Source organism: Eleutherodactylus coqui, chromosome 5, assembly GCF_035609145.1.
Source record: "Eleutherodactylus coqui strain aEleCoq1 chromosome 5, aEleCoq1.hap1, whole genome shotgun sequence".
NCBI classification, from domain to species: Eukaryota; Metazoa; Chordata; class Amphibia; order Anura; family Eleutherodactylidae; genus Eleutherodactylus; species Eleutherodactylus coqui.
Window position 1 is genome coordinate 247250828 of NC_089841.1, and position 19201 is coordinate 247270028.

Below are 19201 nucleotides of genomic sequence, written 5' to 3' on the forward strand. Positions count from 1 at the left end.
TTACGAACACAGTCCAGTTTAGTCGTTCACGACACCACTACAGACGACTGGGTGGGTTTCAAACGCAGTACATGTAATGAGCGCCGCAAGGCCAAGAGAGTCCTTTAGCCAAGCATCTGGAAGATTTTCAGACACAGGGGTGTAACAATGGCGCCCCCTGTCTCTGAATGGCGGACAACAAAACTGTTGGAATTGCTTGTGCTTGTCAAACGATTAGACAATCCCCTCTGCTGGTGGTCTGTCTGGGGGTCCTGAGCCCGGTCACCTGTGTGTGCCCACACGCATCCTCTGTTCAGAACGGCCCAGGTGGTGGACAATTTGTTGATATGACCATCCAGCTTATTGCATTCCACTAATGCGCTCTTTACGGGTGGTCTGTCAAGGGTGTCCCAAGCCAAGTCCTCTTGTGTGCCCTCATGCATCCACTGTCCAGCTTCTCACACCCCAATAATGCGCCCTCTCAGACTCTGGTAACGGGGGGGAAGTCTCTTCTCTGTGTCGTAGAGGCGTCTAATGGTCAACAAGCTCTACCCAAGCGGAAGAAGAGGTCACTACACACAAGGAGCCTCCGAGAGCCTTTCTATTTAATTATAGGCGAAGGGAACCATCTTTTAGGGTCTTGGGTGACAAGACCATCATCTAATCAAGCCACAATTCTAATCATTTGTATATCTGCCTGAGATGTAACGCCATGCCGAGTTTTGCAACAAATCAACTTTTAGTGGCTTTTTTTTTTGGTGGTGGTGGTAGGGGGGGGGGTGAGTGTCCTTTCGTATACTTTCTTTAATCCACAGGAAAAAAAATCAAACTTCTGCTTAAAAATGTATTCAATGATTTAATTGCAAAGTAGTTCCATTATTCCTTGTTGCCCTAACGTCCCCTGCACGAACCAGTTACATTTGGTAATCCTAACTGAAGCTGGTCACCAGGTTTTCCTTTACCAAACCATTCCCACCACATATTTTTTAGTTTTCACACCATTTTTCAAAATCTACATTGCATACTGCTGAGTAGTACTACACAGCTTTGGTAAAGTAGTTATAAGTTAATTGGCTCCCAACAGTTATGGGGACCCATCTACACTGAGAGCTGCCAGTGTACATTCCTCTAAGCTGGCTCTCTTTATCATGGCTGACCTGGATGCTATCTGCTATGTCATCTACAACCTGGCTGTCATCTTGGGAAATTGGGAGCGGCTCATGTGCAGAAGGAACCTAATGTGTCTGCCCACCACGGGGTAAAATAATGTGCCGCTCTTCAGTCGTGGCGGGTTCAGCGTGAGAGGTCATCCAAATCATTCAAAACAAGAGTACGATTTAAGGCGATTTCCATGGCGGCTCTCAGTCTGGATACCCCAACAGGAGTGTTCTAACTTTATAATGGGCTGACTCTAATCAGCGCCGCTCAATGCATTGAGCAGCGTCTTCCAGCTCCGACAGCGGGGGAGCGACTGGGAAGGTAAGTACAAAACCTCCATCCTTGGATCCCAAGGGTCACCTACTTTCAGCCCATAAGCTTAGTTTATAGGGTTAACAGTAGGAGACAGACTTCCTTTTAAAGTAGTGGATGCAATGAAGATAAATGGTAAAACAGAGGTGATGTGCCCAGAAGTCGATGTTTTGTAGAGGGGTGGGGCTGAGGGAATACTTTATGGGAAATGATCGTTTGAACTACTTCAACTAATGCATTTTATCATTGATATTAAACCCTGGAAAGTTGGTCTTTTTAGTAATCTCTCTTTATCTGTGGGCTTTGTAGGATCTGAACAGCCACAAAAAGCAGGGCGCCACTTTGCTTTCCAAGATGGGGGAGTCCGTGCGATACGTGACAAGTGGTTACAAACTCCGAAACCGACCATTGGAATTTTCAGCAGTTACCGAGTACTTGGACACATTTGCACTGAAACTTGGAACCATTGACAGGATAGCACAGCGTATTATCAAAGAGGAAGTAGGTATGTCCTTCTGACCTGCTGACTCTCCGGGATCAAAATTTTAGTTTATTCTCCCAGGGCTATTGATTTGTATAGATAATAGTCATTGTATATTGAATTTGGGCAACTCTGATATATTTTCAGCTCATACAGTGGGGGGGGGGGGGGGGGGAAAGAATTGTCAGATACCAATTGTACAAGTTCTCCCACTTACAAAGATGAGAGAGGACTGTAATTGACATCATAGGTAGACCTCAACTATGAGAGACAACATGAGAAAACACATCCAGAAGATCACATTGCAAATTTGTTAAAAATCAGAAAAATTATGGTGGAAAATAAGTATTTGGTCAATAACAAGTTCATCTCAATACTTTGTTATATATCCTTTATTGGCAACAACAGAGGTCAGACGTTTTCTGTAAGTCTTCACAAGGTTGGCACACACTGTTGCTGGTATGTTGGCCCATTCCTCCATGCAGATCTCCTCAAGAGTAGTGATGTTTTGGGGCTATCGCTGGGCAACACGGACTTTCAACTCCCACCAAAGGTATTCTATAGGGTTGAGATCTGGAGACTGGGTAGGCCACTCCAGGACCTTGAAATGCTTCTTATTGAAGCCACTCCTTCGTTGCCCTGGCGGTCTGCTTGGGATCATTGTCATGCTGAAAGACCCAGCCACATTTCCTCTTCAGTGCCCTTGCTGATGGAAGGAGGTTTGCACTCAAAATCTAACGATACATGGCCCTATTCATTTTTTCATGTATACAGATCAGTCGTCCTGGTTCCTTTATAGAGAAACAGCCCCAAAGCAGGATGTTTCCACCCCCATGCTTCGCAGTAGGTATGGGGTTCTTTGGATGCAGCTCAGTTATCTTTCTCTTCCAAACACGACTAGTTGTGTTTCTGCCAAACAGTTCTACTTTGGTTTCATCTGACCATATGACATTCTCCCAATACTCTTCTGGATCATCCAAATGCTCTCTAGTAAACTTCAGTTGGCCCCGGACATGTACTGGCTTAAGCAGGGGGCTACATCTGGCACTGCAGGATCTGAGTCCCTGGCGGCGTAGTGTGTTACTGATGGTAGCCTTCGTTATGTTGGTCCCAGCTCTCTGCAGGTCATTCACTAGGTTCCCCCATGTGGTTCTGGGATTTTTTGCTTACTGTTCTTGTGATCATTTTGACCCCACGGGATGAGATCTTGCGTGGAGCCCCAGATGGAGGGAGATTATCAGTGGTCTTGTATCTCTTCCGTTTTCTATTTATTGCTCCCACAGTTGATTTCTTCACACCAAGCTGCTTGCCTATTGCAGATTCAGTCTTCCTAGTCTGGTGCAGGGCTACAATTTTGTTTCTGGTGTCCTTGGACAGCTCTTTGGTCTTCACCATAGCGGAGTTTGGAGTGTGACTGCTTGAGGTTGTGGACAGGTGTCTTTTATACTGATAAGAAGTTTAAACAGGTCCCATTACTACAGGTAATGAGTGGAGGACAGAGGAGCCTCTTAAAGAAGTTACAGGTCTGTGAGACCCAGACATCCTGCTTGTACTTATTTTCCACCATAATTTGCAAATTCATTAAAAATCAGACAATGTGGTTTTCTGGATGTGTTTTCTCATGTTGTCTCTCATAGTTGAGGTCTACCTATGATGGCAATTACAGGAGAACTTGTACAATTGGTATCTGACTAAATACTTTTTTTCCCCCACTGTACGTGGGGATCTCGTGCACCACCTGTGTAATACTCTGCTTTACCTTGTGCAAGTTTCAGAAGATTTGGAGGAGCCAGATATCGGCAAGTTTTTATGGAAGTAATTAAATCAAAGCTGTTTTAAATTCATCACTTTTTTTAGATCTCTGCTTGCTGACAGTAAATATTGCATTTTTGCTTTTGGAGGCTGAAAAGAATTGTATCAAATTGATAGAATCTTCTATGAACTAAATAAATCCGCAGTGCCACAAGGTTTATGTTCCCACAGATCGGCAGTATGGATGAGATTTCAAGGAAGTATCATTCACACTACAGAGAAAACCTGCAGCTTTAATTGATTTGTGCCGCAGGTTTTAAATCCTCAGTGCCCATTTTTGCTGTGGATTTCACCTCTTTAAATGAGGGGATCAGATCTGCGCCAAAATCCACATGTTACATGTGGATGTTCTTCTTGGGTATATCCGCTACATAATGACATAGCCGTGGCATTCACTGACAGCAAACCTATCTGGGGGAGTTCATCTCTCCTGGCAGGCCTGTCTTAGTAAATACTAGCATTCTGTGTCCAATTTGGTGAGATATTAGTAGTTTTGAACTATTTAAATTGTTTAAATTTTTTTTGCAAACCGCTGAAAGTTTGTAGATTTGGTAAACCTAGTGTGAAATGGGAGCTGAATAATTTTGATAGCCTGAAATAAAGCCACAAAGGCTGTTCACACTACTGTTATTGATTGTTCGGCTCTGTCATAGCAGCTGAACGATGGAAGTGCTGGCGCTGTCACGTCACTCACAGACGTGCCCGATGGAACCCATTGACTATTATTTTGTCCAGTAATTAGTGCAGACCTGCGCCGGAGGCTCCTAATGAAGCCTCTAACACAGATCTGAGTAGAGCCTAAGTTAGACTAGATTGGATTTCAGCATCCTGTGCGGGGATTGATGAGCCCATGGTCGTGTTGGTGGCCTGGGGTTGCCTTGGATACAGATGCAAACGTAGAGCATCTGTTCAGCATGACTAGAAGAGCCGCTACACAAACTGCCTGTGAATGCCTGGAAACAATGTATAGATCCAATAATGCATTGTTACTGGTTTAACGCTTGTTTTTTCTGTCTTCTTTTTTTTTTTTGTCTTTGAACTTGGTTGTAAGTTAAATAGAATACCGTATATACTCGAGTATAAGCTAACTTTTTTTAGCAAATTTTTTTTAATGCTGAAAAAGCCCGTCCAGTTCATCCCAAACAAACTCAGTGAAAGTGAAGGCCATTTATTGGAGCCTATCGGCTGCTTCTTGTCTTAAGTAGCTTTGACATAACCTAGAAGTATGCTTTGGATCATGGTCTTTCTTGACTATAAACCCCTGACCAACTAGGCGTACACCAGAGGGTATTGCATGGTCTATCATAATGCTGTAGTGGCCCTTTTTTGTCCAGTGTGTCAGGCTTCCTATGTAAGTTACCAACCCTGGATCCAGCAGGAGCCCCAGACCATTATGCTTCTCCATGTTTGACAGTTGGTGTCACACACTCGGGAACCAACCTTTCACCTACTCATTGGTCTACAAAAATCCTGTGTGGTGGTTTTTTGTTCTTAAATCTTAGTGGCTTTCTTGCTGATACCTTACCTGTCGGACCTGCAGATAAGTCTTCTCTTAATTTTTTTGCTGCATGGAAGGTTTTGTGTGTTGAGATGCCAATCATACAAACTGCTGACTCTCAAAAAACTTGTCTCTGATTTTGTAGTGGCCTTTGCTCTCCAGACCTCTTCCTATCCAAGTGTCTCTGATGGTATAGGTAACTGTACGGACCGCCTCCTTGGCTTTTTTGGCAATGTCTCTGTTGCACAGACCGACACTTCTCCGGGTTATAATTATCTAACTTCTTTGCTTCCTTTTCTTACCATTATGACAATTAACCAATGTGCTCCGTCCTGAAGAGCAAAACTATCCAAATCCTGAAGCAGAGGGTGTAATACAGTCTGTTCCAACACTGGTTATAGGTGTTGGAATAAAGCTAAGGAACGCAACAGGATGTAAACTTGTGTCCTGTGGTTGGCAAGCCATTCCGCAGTGGGAGTCGGCTGTGACTGATGGCCTCCAGCTGCAACAGCGGGGATCAATGAGAACATTGATCCCTATTCTTAACCCCTTATGTGCTGCAATTAATGTACGTAGTAGCATGTATCCTCTGCACAGAGGGAGCATGCTCCTTCTGTGACATCATCGGCAATCCTCAGTATAATCACAGAGGGCCAATGGGTTTTCATGGCAACTTGTGTCTGGGCCAGCCATGGCCTGCAATCGTTATTGTGAGTGAGAATGCATTATCATAGCAAGCATAGCTGTTATGGTTCAAGTCCCCTACAGGGACACGTAAGGAAATGTAAAAAAAACCAAAAAAACACCTTTTTGTGCACTTTCCCCTGTCTGTATTAAAAAATATATATTTAAACCCCCACATTTAGTATCCTCGTATCTGTAACAACCTGTACAATAAATTGAACACACTAGTTATCCTGCACAGCAAAAACTGTGAAAAATACCTAAAAATGTAGGAAAAATGCCTATTTTTGTTCACTTTTGCCTCCTAAAAAAAATGCAAGAAAAGTGATCACACATGCGTATGTACCCCAAAATGGTACCGATAACTCATCTCACAAAAACCCCTCAGAGTGCTGTCCATGGAAAATAATTACTGCAATTAATAACTACAGTTTGCTGCTTAAAAAAAAAAAAGAGCCCTCAAACGGCCATGTACAAAGAAAAATAAAGTTACGGCTTTTTAAAAGCGCCCCCCTCCCCCCGAAAAATAAATAAAAACTGTTGTCCACTTTGTCCTTAAGGGGTTAAAATCATGAATTCAGATTCTTGTTGCTTTTTAATCTTTTGACCCTTTGAACCCTTTCCTGTTATTTGCTGGGCTTGGACAGCCTTCATGTGAGATAAGCCCTGGAAACATTGAGGTGTTCTACAACCTCTGAGCAGTCGGTCATTATTTCATTTTTAATGCAAGTAAAAAAAAAAGTCAGGAACGCAGTGCATAATGAGCGGTGGTCTCGTCCTGCTGCCCCCACATGTTGTCAAGCATCTCCCAATCCAATGATGGGATAAATGGGACTGATCAGGCAGATGTTGGCCCGTGGGCTGATGTGATCTTCACCGCTTGTCGGTAGAAACGCATCTCATGTCTATAAAGGAAATAAAGCCTATTTTGTACGTAGAGCTGACACTTTGTCGTGTTCGGTGGACTGGCTAGCTCGCTCACCGGATCTTAGCCCACTTTTTTCCTTGGGGCTATCTTAAGGGTAAGGTGCACACTCAACCTATTTCATCAATCAACAACTTTGAAGTTTCGTATCGCTGAGGAATTCCATAACATTCCAGTTAGAATCTGTAGGGATGCCTGCAATTATGTGGCTTTTCGTCAATAAGCTTGCATCAATCTTCAGGGTACGATGGTTGATCGCTATGTCAAACAGACATTAGATGTCCTTTCTGAATGTTCAGTTTTCATTTCCGTTTGACAATCTGTCATTGAACTGAATTTGTACTTGCGTTGCATTAAAAAATAACTACTTCTGCACCTCCCCGTATAACTTTTGTGGATGATGTGTTAACGAAATCTGATTGTTCCCAGCAAGAGAAACCAAGTAATCTGATAGATATAATACCTTTTAATGGCTGACAAAAATACATGATGATGCGAGGTTACCAACCAACACAGGGCTCCTCTTCAGGCTTCAATGAAATGGATCCGAAGAGGCGTGGATATTTATACACACATACTTATGACAAGGCACAAACATGGATGTGATTGGCTTGCACTTCAAGGAATACTGCAACAGAAACCAACATTTTTCACTAGACACTGATAAGGGAGTGAAAGTTTATGGTTGCTGAATTAATGTTGGGGGGGTCACCAGGCCAGAAGTGTTATCTGTGCTGTACAATTCTCACCCCCCCCCCCCCCTCCATTCACCCATAAATCCTCATGAATGATTTGTGTTCACTATGCATGCATTACTGCAATCCTCGAAGTAGTCTCTGATAAACTTTATGTTCTACACTAGAATACCTGGTGGAGCTTCGAGAATATGGCCCAGTCCATTCTACTTGGAGCGCTCTAGAAGGAGAGCTACGTGAGCCCCTGGAGGGAGTGTCCGCCTGCGTCGGGAACTGCAGCACGGCTCTGGAGGAACTCACAGAAGATATGACCGAGGACTTCCTGCCAGTACTGAGGGAGTATATCCTCTACTCCGAATCTATGAAGGTGAGATCAGCGGAATGTAAACTCTGCTCTACTGCATCATTGCTGTAACTGGAATCTGGACTAGATTATGTTCACGCTACTTGAAAAGCATTCATAAGTCTTCACCACTTAGAAACATTCATAGAATTCCACAAGATGACACAATACTTGCCTCTGCATACGTACGACTAATGTCACTGTTAGGCCGCTTTCACACGGGCCACAAAATTGCCAGATTTTTTTCGCGATGCGACAGTGATACATATCGCATGTATGTGAAGCCCGTGCTTTCTAATAGGTTCCTGCACATTAGCGATGTTGTTTAGGCTGCTACATTGCGAGGGGGGAAGGAGGGGGGGGGAGCGGGAGCGGGTTGCTGAATATTGTCACGATTTGCGAGGTTTTAGCCCATGCTTCCCTATAGAATCTTCCTTTCTGTTCCACCGCATCGCACGAAAACGCGGTTTTTGTGCGATGCAATTTTTACAGTAGGAAGTTGTACTGTATAAACCCTAAAATAAGGCCTAGCTGCATAAAAATATACATCACCCTAAGAGGCGCTGTCAGCTCCGCCACACATCTTCTCTGCATCTCTGGCAGGCTTGTAGTTTTCAGTAAGCGCTTTCTGGTTTGGATGTTCACAATCCCCACAACCTGGAAATGCTGGCTTTGATTGGCTCACCGAGCGCTGGCTCTGATTAGCTAAGCCGCGGTGCTCAAGAACCAATGGAACAATACCCCCCTAGTGCCACCTATCGCAAGGCAGCTTCCTGCAAGTCAATGTTAGACTCTCTTAATACCAGCCTTGTAATAATGACTGAGAATTGAAAGCCAATCCAGACAGACAGCTGTTTAGGGGTGTTTGCCCCTCAGTGAAATCAACATAAGCCATGCCTGCAGTTACAATCACAGAGGTTGACGCATAGACTTCTTCTGCTTCAGCTCCGACCTCTGTATTTGGGGTGCTGACGGCATGTGCCTGCTCAGCTGATCGGTCGGGGTCCGGAGCAACTGGCTCCAGTCGATCAATGACCTATCCTGATGATACATAATCAATAGCATTTGCCACAGAAAACCTCTTAACCCTTTCCAATCCAATTATTTTTTTCTCATCCATTCTCCCCAGCTCCAAATAAATTGAAGCTCGGGAGAATGGATGAGAAAAAATAAGTTTTCCCTGCACCCTCCTGATCTGACAGAGTTCAGGAGGGTGCAGGTGCTCACTGCACTGGGGGGCCTGCTTACCTGTCGGCGTCTTCCGCATTCTCCCTTCTGCCTCCCGACTCGGCAATCGTGTGACTGCTGGGGTCAGGTGGCACCCAGCGGTCACATGATGGCCGGGAGGCAGAAGGGAGAATGCGGAAGACGCCGGACAGGTAAACGTGTCTCCCCACGGTGCAGGCTCCCGGCTCGGCGTTCATGTAACCGCTGGGGGTCAGGTAACACCGGCGGTCACATGATCGCCGGCCGGAATCTCTGTGCATTACATGGCGCTAATTGAGCGCTATGTAATGTGTAAAAAAGGCAGAAAGGGTTAAAAACTAGAGATGAGCGAACGTACTCGGATAAGCACTACTCGTCCGAGTAATGTGCTTTATCCGAGTATCGCTGTACTCGTCTTGAAAGATTCGGGGAGCACCGCGGAGCGGGGAGCTGCAGGGGAGAGCCGGGAGGAACGGAGGGGAGATCTTTCTCTCCTTCTCTCCCGCCCGCTCTCCCCTGCTCCCCGCCGCAACTCACCTGTCAGCAGCGGCGCTCCCCGAATCTTTCAAGACGAGTACAGCGATATTCGGATAAAGCGCATTACTCGGACGAGTAGTGCTTATCCGAGTACGTTCGCTCAGCTCTACTAAAAACCCTTTCTGCCTTCTCAGGGGTCCTCGATGAGGACCAGTGCAGGAGTGCATCTGCACCCGATGTGTCTGAACATTGGGTGCAGATGGACTCCTGCACTGCAGTGTCGGACCTGTCCCGACATAAGCTGTGGAGGGAAATGATGTCTGGGCAGGCCCGACATTGGATTGGAAAGGGTTAGGTTGCATAAACATTTTGGAGAGATTTTTAAAAACACTTTTTCTCAATAAGGGTTTTTAATTTGCTGCAGATCAGAGGTTGACTATTGCATTCAGTTCTATAAGGATGGCTTTTGGGGGGGGGGGGGGTGGTATGTGGTGTTTAATGGTTTTGTGCTACTGATAAATGTCTCTATTGCTAGTGAATGTTCTGAGTGATCAGACATCTGTCACATTCCACACTGGGAGGCTATATAATATATAGGGGGTGTTCCACCGCTGACAGTCTGTCACTTAGAACACATTGATAACATTTGACATATTGTAAGTTTTTGGGAGTGCTGAGATTCCAATAACCGAAGCTGTCTATTTGTAGAGTGTACTGAAGAAAAGGGATCAAGTGCAAGCAGAATATGAGGCCAAACTGGAGGCCGCAGCCTTGAAAAGAGAGGAGAAAACAGGAGTGAGTTTAACTTCCATTTTTCATTATCTCTTCACTACTGGAATTTCTGCTGATTACATTTTTTTTCTTTTGATATTCATTAGTAACATGTAAAGAAGTTGGCTGCTCACTGAGCAGATATTTACTGGGGCAGATGGCAGCACAGAGGGGCAGGGTGATGTCACATGACCATTAGAAAGGAGATTAAATAACCCCTAGCCTCCCTGACCCTCTTCTCTTTAGTTAAGAGGAGTACGGCTGAGGGTTGCTCTATCAACTATGTATAATATATCAGGGGACAATACAGAGATCTCTCCCATCATCTATTTATACTGAAGACTGGCTGTAACAAGGTTGGCGCCCACTACGGTTAGAGGAAAGATTTTTTTTTTTTTTTCTACACCAACCTAGGAGAGGGTTCTTTACAGTAAGAGCAGTGACACTGTGGAGATCTCTGCCGGAGGACATGGTGATGTCGAACTAGATAAGAGTACAAGAGGCAACTGGACACCTTTTCTGGAGCAATAAGATATAATATATCACAAATTACTTTAGGAGGGTTGTTCATCTAAAGATTTATTCAGATTTTCAGCATCCGAAAGGATTTCCCCCCCCCTCCTAAATGAGAATTTGTTATAGGGGATTTTTGCCTTCCTCTTAATAGCGTATAACAGGCGGAGTGGGATATGGGACCGTTGTTCTCCAGATCAGTGACAGTCTCAGCAGTGAGAACCCATCAAGCAGCAGGTTATCCCCTACTCACATGTAATCTTGGTACAGCCCCTTTAATAAGCCAGATGAGAATATATAGGTTTATTACATTTTTAATTAGTTATAAGTTTAGGGACGATATATTATATGGGCCGTCTTGCCTGCTTTTAGGCATTTTCTTACAAATGTTAGGCACTATTGCTCTGCCTCATACTTGGGGGCTCTTCTATTTCCACACTGATAAATGCAGAGTTTTTAGTCTTGACCAAACTAGTAATTCAATAGAAAAGCTTAACAACAAGGAGGGCGGTGTCCGACCTATCTGACGTCAGCGAGAGAGACTGCTCGGGGGACATCCGGATCTGACGGTCTCCATCTTGAGGTTAACCGGTTATCTGCAATCTGTTTGCTGTTACCGATCTTAATACTTAGAAACTTCACATACTATTTTGTGTTCTAATTAGTTCATCAGTATGTTTTGGTTATTTATATTTTCCGTCCCCATTTATGATGCCAGGTGCCAACCGAGGTAGAGAAGTGCCAGGACAAGGTAGAATGCTTCAACGCTGATTTAAAAGCGGACATGGAGAGGTGGCAAAATAACAAGAGGCAAGATTTCCGCCAGCTGCTGATGGGTATGGCTGACAAGAACATCCAGTACTACGAGAAGGTAAAGGAACTGAAGTTGTATCTGTTCATGTCAGATCCTGTCGCACTTGTATTCCAACATGTAGTCCCATTCTGCCAGCAGCTTGGGGTTCAATCACAAGGCGTGAGTCTGCGGCTCACATTATGGGGAATTCGGTCCGGTCCCCCGCCCCCCAGCAGGGTAAAATCTCTTCAAGGGTTGCCTGATGGGGGTAATGTTAGGAAGAAAAGATGGTTTTAACCTGGAGAGAACAATTATTGCACCGTCTGATCTTATTTTTTGCAGTTCAGAAATATTTATACATTCTTGTAACTATTTTTGGTTTAAAGGCGTTTGGTTCACATATGTACAATGATGGACACCTGCATCCAGTTTGTTGGATGGATACCTGCATCTTGAGGGCTCCTTCAGGCATATGTATTTGCTTGCGCGATACACAGAGAATAGAATTCATTGATTTCAATGGGTTTGTTCTCATTTTCCTCTTGTGTGCATAGAAAAAAATATAGGACGTGCTCTATTTTTGCACACCAAGGGTCCCCATAGAAGTCTATGCGAGATGTGCAAATGCATGCTCAATACATACACACGGCATTACATGAAAAGAATTAAAAAAACATCTAGACCTAATTAGGCTGAATAGCCTTTTAAATCATAGTGAAGGGGATGTTCCGCACCGATGTGAATAAAATGCGTCAAGTGGCACATTGACCTTATTCATGGCATAAATGCATTGCGCTGAAGTGTGCGCAGTTGAGCATACATCTGTCTGAAGGAGGCCTAATAGTGATTGTTGAAAGCTTGAAAACCACTTTAAAACTATTTATTGATGACCTATCCTTAAGGTAACTTGATTCTAATTGCCAAAGGCAAAAAATACCCCTAGGTGATATCCCCTAAAATATAATATAAATACTTTTATTGTAGGGGATATTACCTAGGGGTATCTAGTATATAACACTGAGTATTTCTAGAGCAGTTTCATCTATTGCTTTCCTTGTGATAAGTCATAAATATCTTATCAGTGGGTTTTTTCTGTCTGGGAGCACATCTAATCGTTGGGCCACTGCGCTAGTCAACGCAACTGATGTGTTGCTGGAAACTCATTGCTCCATATGCAATGCGGTGGCCAGAAATGGTAAGCAAACAAAGTTCCCATTTGCTTGAATGGGAATTATGGATGCAATACCATTCTGGGCCACTGCAGTCTGTACAATGCTGTGTTTCCAGCAACACACAGGCTCTGTACAACCGGGTGTCCGATCCCTGCCAATCACCTGATCAATCAACTATTAATCTATAGTAAGGATAGATCAGCAGTAGTTCATAGGTGGAAAACCCTTTTTAATGCTTATATTCACTTTTTCTATAATTCTCTCTCCAATAGTGCCTTACAGCATGGGAATCCATTATACCACTGCTGCAAGACAAACCAGAGCCCAAGTGAAGAAGCCGAACGTAAATGAGGACCATCTTGCACTAAGCTTGAATCTACTAGAAATCTCAGTGTTCAGGTCTCTGTGATGTAACTAACAAGCTAAAAGTGTTCATTTTAAAATTTGTTACAATACAAAAACACGACTTTTCTCACTCATTTTCATGGCCCGTCCCTATTTTTACAATTATGTGTATAGAGATATTGGCTGTTGTAACGGAGCCGAGAAGAGGCCTGACCCCATCGTCTGGAAAAGGTGTCCGCCGCTTCATCCCGAAGGAGCTTTCCATGTTCTTAACACTAAGCAAAAACTACATGTACAGCTGAGAACCTGCTGAGTGCAACTAAGCGTCACCGTAAGGCTGGATTCACACAGAGCGTCTTGCAGCATTTTTTTGGCACTTTTTTTTTTTCTTTTTTTTTTTTTTTTTTTTTTTTTGTCAATAACCCTGCAGCTAGATGGGACTTGAAAGTCTGTAGCAAATTATTGGCAAGTCTGTGCAAACATTATTTTTGGGGGGAGTTTTTTTTGGCATTTTCTTGGTGGCATTAATTTCAAAATGCAATGTGTTCTGGGTATAATGGAGGGGTTTTGTTCTGCCATTTTCCCCTTTCATAGAACTTGAAAAACAATAGAAAACAGGTGATTTAAATGTTCCAAATAATAAAAGCTCAGAATTTTTAAAGCCTTATTAAAGAAAGTTAACATCACTTCTGACATTTTTTCCAGTTTCCAGGAAATGAGTTCATTTCTACAGTTTGTTCCCCCCTCCCCCCCCCCTTTTTTTTCCTTTTTGATAACCTACCTTGCAGAACTGTTAGTACTGAACTGTGTGTACAGTGCACACTTTTTTCCCCCCTTTCTACAGGCGTATACTAATGTTCGCATGAGCTGTGTTGGTGGCATGAAGTAGTTCCTCTTCAATGTTATTTTTATTTCCCCAGAGATCGAAACTGTAAAAACTGCTAAGTGTTGCATCTCTGCACTTGGAGCCAGGTTGCAGAAAGAAAACTAAGTTTACACTGGGGCCTTAACGGATGTGCATCAAAGGGAACAACGGATTGGAACTTTTTGTTAATGTTTTTGAAGTCTGTGCAAAAAAAAAAATGAAATGTTTATGACTTTTTTAAATAATAAAATATATTTGAAAGCTTTTTTGTATTTTTTCCTTCATTGATCTTGATATATAATTTATGGTCAAATGCTGATAATGGATGAGGAGAAAAAAAATTCATATCGCCATGCAGAGACCGGCACAATGGACTTCTAAAGGAATTTACTATAAACATATTCAGGCATTGGCCTGGATTTGACACAAGTCCCCACTGTATCCTCTAATTGGAGCAATTGCCAAGAACAGAGGGAGGAAAATGAAGCATTTTATGCCCAATAGAGAATAATACCAGCTAGAATCCTAGAATGGTAGAGCTGGAAGGACCCCCAGGGTCATCGCGTCCAACCCCCTGCAGGATTCACTAGGTCATCCCAGACAGATGTCTGTGCTGCTATAGAAGCAAATCTTGATATGTATGCATCAGTTTTTTTGTATTACTTTCCCTAGACTAAGGCTGGATTCACACGAACGTATATCGGCTCGGTTTTCACGCCGAGCCGATATAAGTCGTCCTTATCTGCAGGGGGGGGGGGGGAGGGTGGAAGAGCCAGGAGCAGGAACTGAGTTCCCGCCCCCTCTCTGCCTCCTCTCCACCCCTCTGCACTATTTGCAATGGGGAGAGGCGGGGCATGGGCATGGCTAATGCTTGGCACTTAGCCCCGCCCACCTTTCATTGCAAATAGTGCAGAGGGGTGGAGAAGGGGCGGGAGCTCAGTTCCTGCTCCTGGCTCTTCCAGCGTGAAAAATGAGCCCATATACGTTTGTGTGAATCCAGCCTAAAATGGACATATTTTTCAGCAAAATTGACAAAAGTAGCGCATGCAGCGTGTTTAACAGCTGTGACTAGTCCTATAGATTTTCATTGGCTCCTTAGTACGGTCCACAAAACATGGATCTGATAAGGATTTGAAATGCGCTTGTCTGAAAGCAGCGCACGTTGGATAATACAGTAATCAGATCAATGATATTTATGTATTCCACCTTTTTAAGTCACCATATATTGAGTGGGTTTTGGATTTTTGTTTTTTTCAGAGATCCTAAACCCCTCAGGTTCCATAAGTATAGTTGGTTATAATCATTACCAGAATCTGCAGAGATCCTTTCCCACCCCCTTAGTACATTAGCCGAATATAGGTGCGGTGTCGTGTTCCATTAGTTATAGCAGCTTTGCTACAGAACCAATCACAGCCTTCCACATGGATATGTCCCCTTTACCGTGACCCACTCGTCCGCACCCCTGTTCAGCGTCATGCAGCTATAAAGTTGTATGACAGTTGTATCTGCAGCCACGACTACTAATCTCAATACAGCGTACATCTATGCTGTTGGATCAATACGTCTCCGGCAGTCCAATTGTTTTACTACTTTGCTTCAGGCTACGGAGTACAATGTTACAGCTTCTATCACACTCGGTATGTTGTTCTCTATTGCTATGACATTCGGGGTGCCCGACGGGGTTAATGTTAGGAATTGCTGCAGTTGGAGACCTTTTTAACCTGAAGAGCACAATTCTTGTACCGCCTGAGCTTATTATTGCGGTTCAGAAATATTTATACATTCTTATAACCATTTTGTTTTGAAGGCTTTTGGTTCTCAAAGTCTTCAAGTATGTACAACAACTGGATGCAGGTTTCCAGCATTATAGTTAATTTTTATTAACTTTTTCCCCTCCAGACTACTGATCTTTGTCGGTCCTTGTTTGGTAGATGGGTGGGGTAATGTTCCCTTGCTTTTCAGGCTGACCTGTCCTCTTCATGTGGGTTGGTAGCAAGGATGTGACACCTGTAACTGGCTTCCCACATTCATGGATGTAAGGGTTCCTTGAAGGTTTGGTTTAGACTTCTACTTTGCATATTCCATCACACCCACAATATAGTGGGTGCTGGCACTAAACGGGCTTGATGAGCTTTAATTACCAATTCTAATGAGGGAGATGTTGATTAGATGTTGAAATGTGTGAAGACTGGATATGGGGAAACTCTGCTCTAAAGACCCCCAACAGGTCACGTCTTCAGGATATCCTGTACTAAGAACACCTGAGGCACTGGCAATCATACCATCTGAGGAAATCCTGAAGATATGGCCTGTTGGGGGGCCTTGAGGACTGGAGTTGGGAAACACTGGTATTAGAGTGAATACTTTGTAACTGCGTCATTCAACCCAAATGACATGATGGGCCGGATTTGGTCTGCGGGCCTTGAGTTTGACCTGTGCTCTATGGTGTCCTCACACTGGCATGTATAATACGTTAATGTACTGTGCGCCATATTGTTAATGCCGTTCATATTTCCTCCTGCCACTGGAAACAAAGCCTCTATTGTATGTGGGCATTTGGTGCGTTCTAATGGAACATGCTGCATATTCCTTTAGAAGCCAATGGAGAGAATAGTGCTGTATGAAGACGCCCGAAGAATAACATTAGTGCTGCAGCTGCTCCACCCGGCCAGATTAGAGTCAATACCGCCATGTAGGGCTCTCTAACACGAGCGGTTTTTACTGTGTACTGCACACGGTAACAAACTTTTATATTACTTTTTAGAAGTACCTTTTGTGCAAAAACGATTACAACATGCACTATCTTGGCCCACATTACACGCGCAGACGTGCCAAGATGGTGCATGGGGGATTGTTGACCTGCAGGAGGAAACACTTGTGTGACAGCCTTTAAATGTGTCCTGCAGTCAGGGACTTGGAACGACAAAGTTAGAATTGAAATGACGTTCTAGTTTAGGGCTCATTCACAGGAGCATAAGCACATTTGCGCACGTCTCAGATCTGTGTTCTTGCAGAATGAACAATTTTTGGCCGTGCGGATTGGTGTATTTCACTGCACGTTTTCCGCCCGCAGGGCGTGTTCATTTGCACACCTCAAACAAGACGCACCTCTTAGAATGGCTAATTAGTTCTTGATGATTGTTTTCCAGTAGAATTAGTTTCTCGCATCTCCTTGCGGTTTGCAGACCCCCGTATTGACTTCTATGTTGACTTTTGGTGTGCAGGAGACTGCGGGGGTTTTTTTTTTTAACGTGCGTGAAACTCATTGATGAATTCTATTACATTCTGCGTGTGTACATTTGCCCTTTGGGCCCATTGTGATGGCACATTTGGGGTGGGTCACGATTTACTGCAAGCCTCTTGCTGCACAGAGTCGTCACGCTGTTGCTTTAGATGACAATGGAAGATGTTCCAGCATTAATCAGGAACCTTATTGTGGGTCGGAAACTGCGCCAATGTTCTGCGCTCTTCTGGACCGCTCATGGCCGGCTGCAATCCTGCAAAAGCAAGAGAAAATATTTGCCAACTAAAAAGTGCTTATTTTCTGTAAAGAAGAAAAAAAAAAAGCATTTAAATGTCTCCACCTGCTCTGATTTCATAGAAAATGCCATTGTTTAAGATCCTTTCAGACAAGCCGATTTCTCGTTTGAGCGAGTGCCGTCGGTGTTGGCTCATTCGCTCGTGCAGCCTGTTGCACAGACAGATACATTGATTCTTGTTTGAACAAAACAACATTCAGTCGTTCACATTCGCTGTATGCGTGGATGAGCAGGACTGGACAAAGGCTGTTTAAACCTAACGAGAAGCGAACCAACAATGCCTATCGTAGACCTCGTCTGCTCCTGGACCTGTTTCTCGAGCAAAGTGGAAGGTGTGGGGAGCCGTAGGGGCTGGGTATTGGATCAGGAGATTTGATATGCGTCTTATTCGGTCGGGAAGAGTATTCTCACTCCTTAAGGAAAGCACTGAGAAGGTGTGTGAGGAGATTTAGGACTCTCTCACACGGCCGTAAGCTATTTTACGTGCGTCTGCTGGTGCCGTAAATGGGGTGAACGGGCGCACAAATCTGTGTGTGCGCCCGTTCAGATGACCCAGGCCCAGTGCATATATGCTAATGCCATTGATCAGGGAGACAGCTTGGCTCTACCCCTTACCGACTCACTACCTCTCTCCTCCCCTCCGGCTGTTTGCAATGGAAGGGGTTGGGACAGGGGTGGAGCTAAGCTCCCTCCTCCACCTTTAGTTAAGCTCCACCCCTCCCATTGTAAACAGCCAGAGGGGAGGTAAGAAGGGGGAGGGAGTTTAGCAGTCACACTGCTAAACTCCCTCCCTTCTCTGACCACGGTCATTGGATCCCATAGGAGTTTATGCAGTGGCCGACATATTCCAGGCCGAAAGATAGTTCTAGAACTATTTTTGCTACCCGGCGCTATATTGGCCGGCTGGGCGCTTTTATGCTGTGAGTATGGCCATGTGATCTGATGCATTGGATTTCAATGTATTAGATGGTGGCGGTCGATATACATTTGTGTGAATAAGCCTTTAAGGAGTGATGAAACCCCTTCTGTCCCACATCCCAGGCCTCTCGCAGCCAGAATCCTACTGTACACTGAGGGACAAAACCCCCCGAAACAGCTGTCTGTGTATGAATTCCGACTTAGCTTTCGCTACCCATTCCTAGATAGTGCTGTATACAGCTGCAAAACAAACTTACATAACGTAGCGCCTTGGCATAAGTTTTCCAAACACGACTCATTTCCTGCACTACATGAACATTTGTTTGTAGCCCCTTAGGCCGCGGCTCACTTGAGTGTGAGATACTTGGTAATTCGCACGCAGTCAAATCCATTGCCATACACAATTCCGCTCACATTTGCGAGTAGAAATTGCGTAATACATGAGTGGAAAAAGGCAGTTGTATCCTGCACAAGAGTGCCCATCATTCTGAGTGCGTAATCAACACACACTTACACTGCGCATGGGTGTTACGAAGCGATGGCACGGGAAATATAAACAAAAAAAAGGACAAGGCCGGCTGCACACGAGCGTGACGGGCTCCGCCGCGGAATATTCCGTGGCGAAGCCCGTCATGGCGCTCCCCAGAGATCCCATACTTACCAGGGGATCCGCCGTTCTGGGTCCCGCATGATGTTTCCCCGCCCACCGCCGCCG

General features: G+C 44.3%; 2 protein-coding genes across 3 annotated transcripts in view; one reads left to right on the top strand and one right to left on the bottom strand.

The window, feature by feature from the left end:
• LOC136628956 (sorting nexin-30-like) overlaps positions 1-14294 on the top strand; it is a 41385-nt gene extending 27091 nt beyond the window's left edge. Inside the window, exons 8-12 of the mRNA XM_066605028.1 lie at positions 1759-1954; positions 7712-7911; positions 10279-10365; positions 11573-11725; positions 13092-14294. Coding sequence (XP_066461125.1) covers positions 1759-1954; positions 7712-7911; positions 10279-10365; positions 11573-11725; positions 13092-13151 — 696 coding nt within the window. The 3' untranslated portion in view covers positions 13152-14294. The remainder of the gene's footprint in view (positions 1-1758; positions 1955-7711; positions 7912-10278; positions 10366-11572; positions 11726-13091) is intronic.
• Positions 14295-15006: 712 nt separating this feature from the next.
• LOC136628496 (solute carrier family 46 member 2-like) overlaps positions 15007-19201 on the bottom strand; it is a 37989-nt gene continuing 33794 nt past the window's right edge. For both annotated transcript variants that reach the window (XM_066604450.1, XM_066604449.1), the window contains exon 5: positions 15007-17526. In XM_066604450.1, coding sequence (XP_066460547.1) covers positions 17460-17526 — 67 coding nt within the window. In that variant the 3' untranslated portion in view covers positions 15007-17459. The remainder of the gene's footprint in view (positions 17527-19201) is intronic.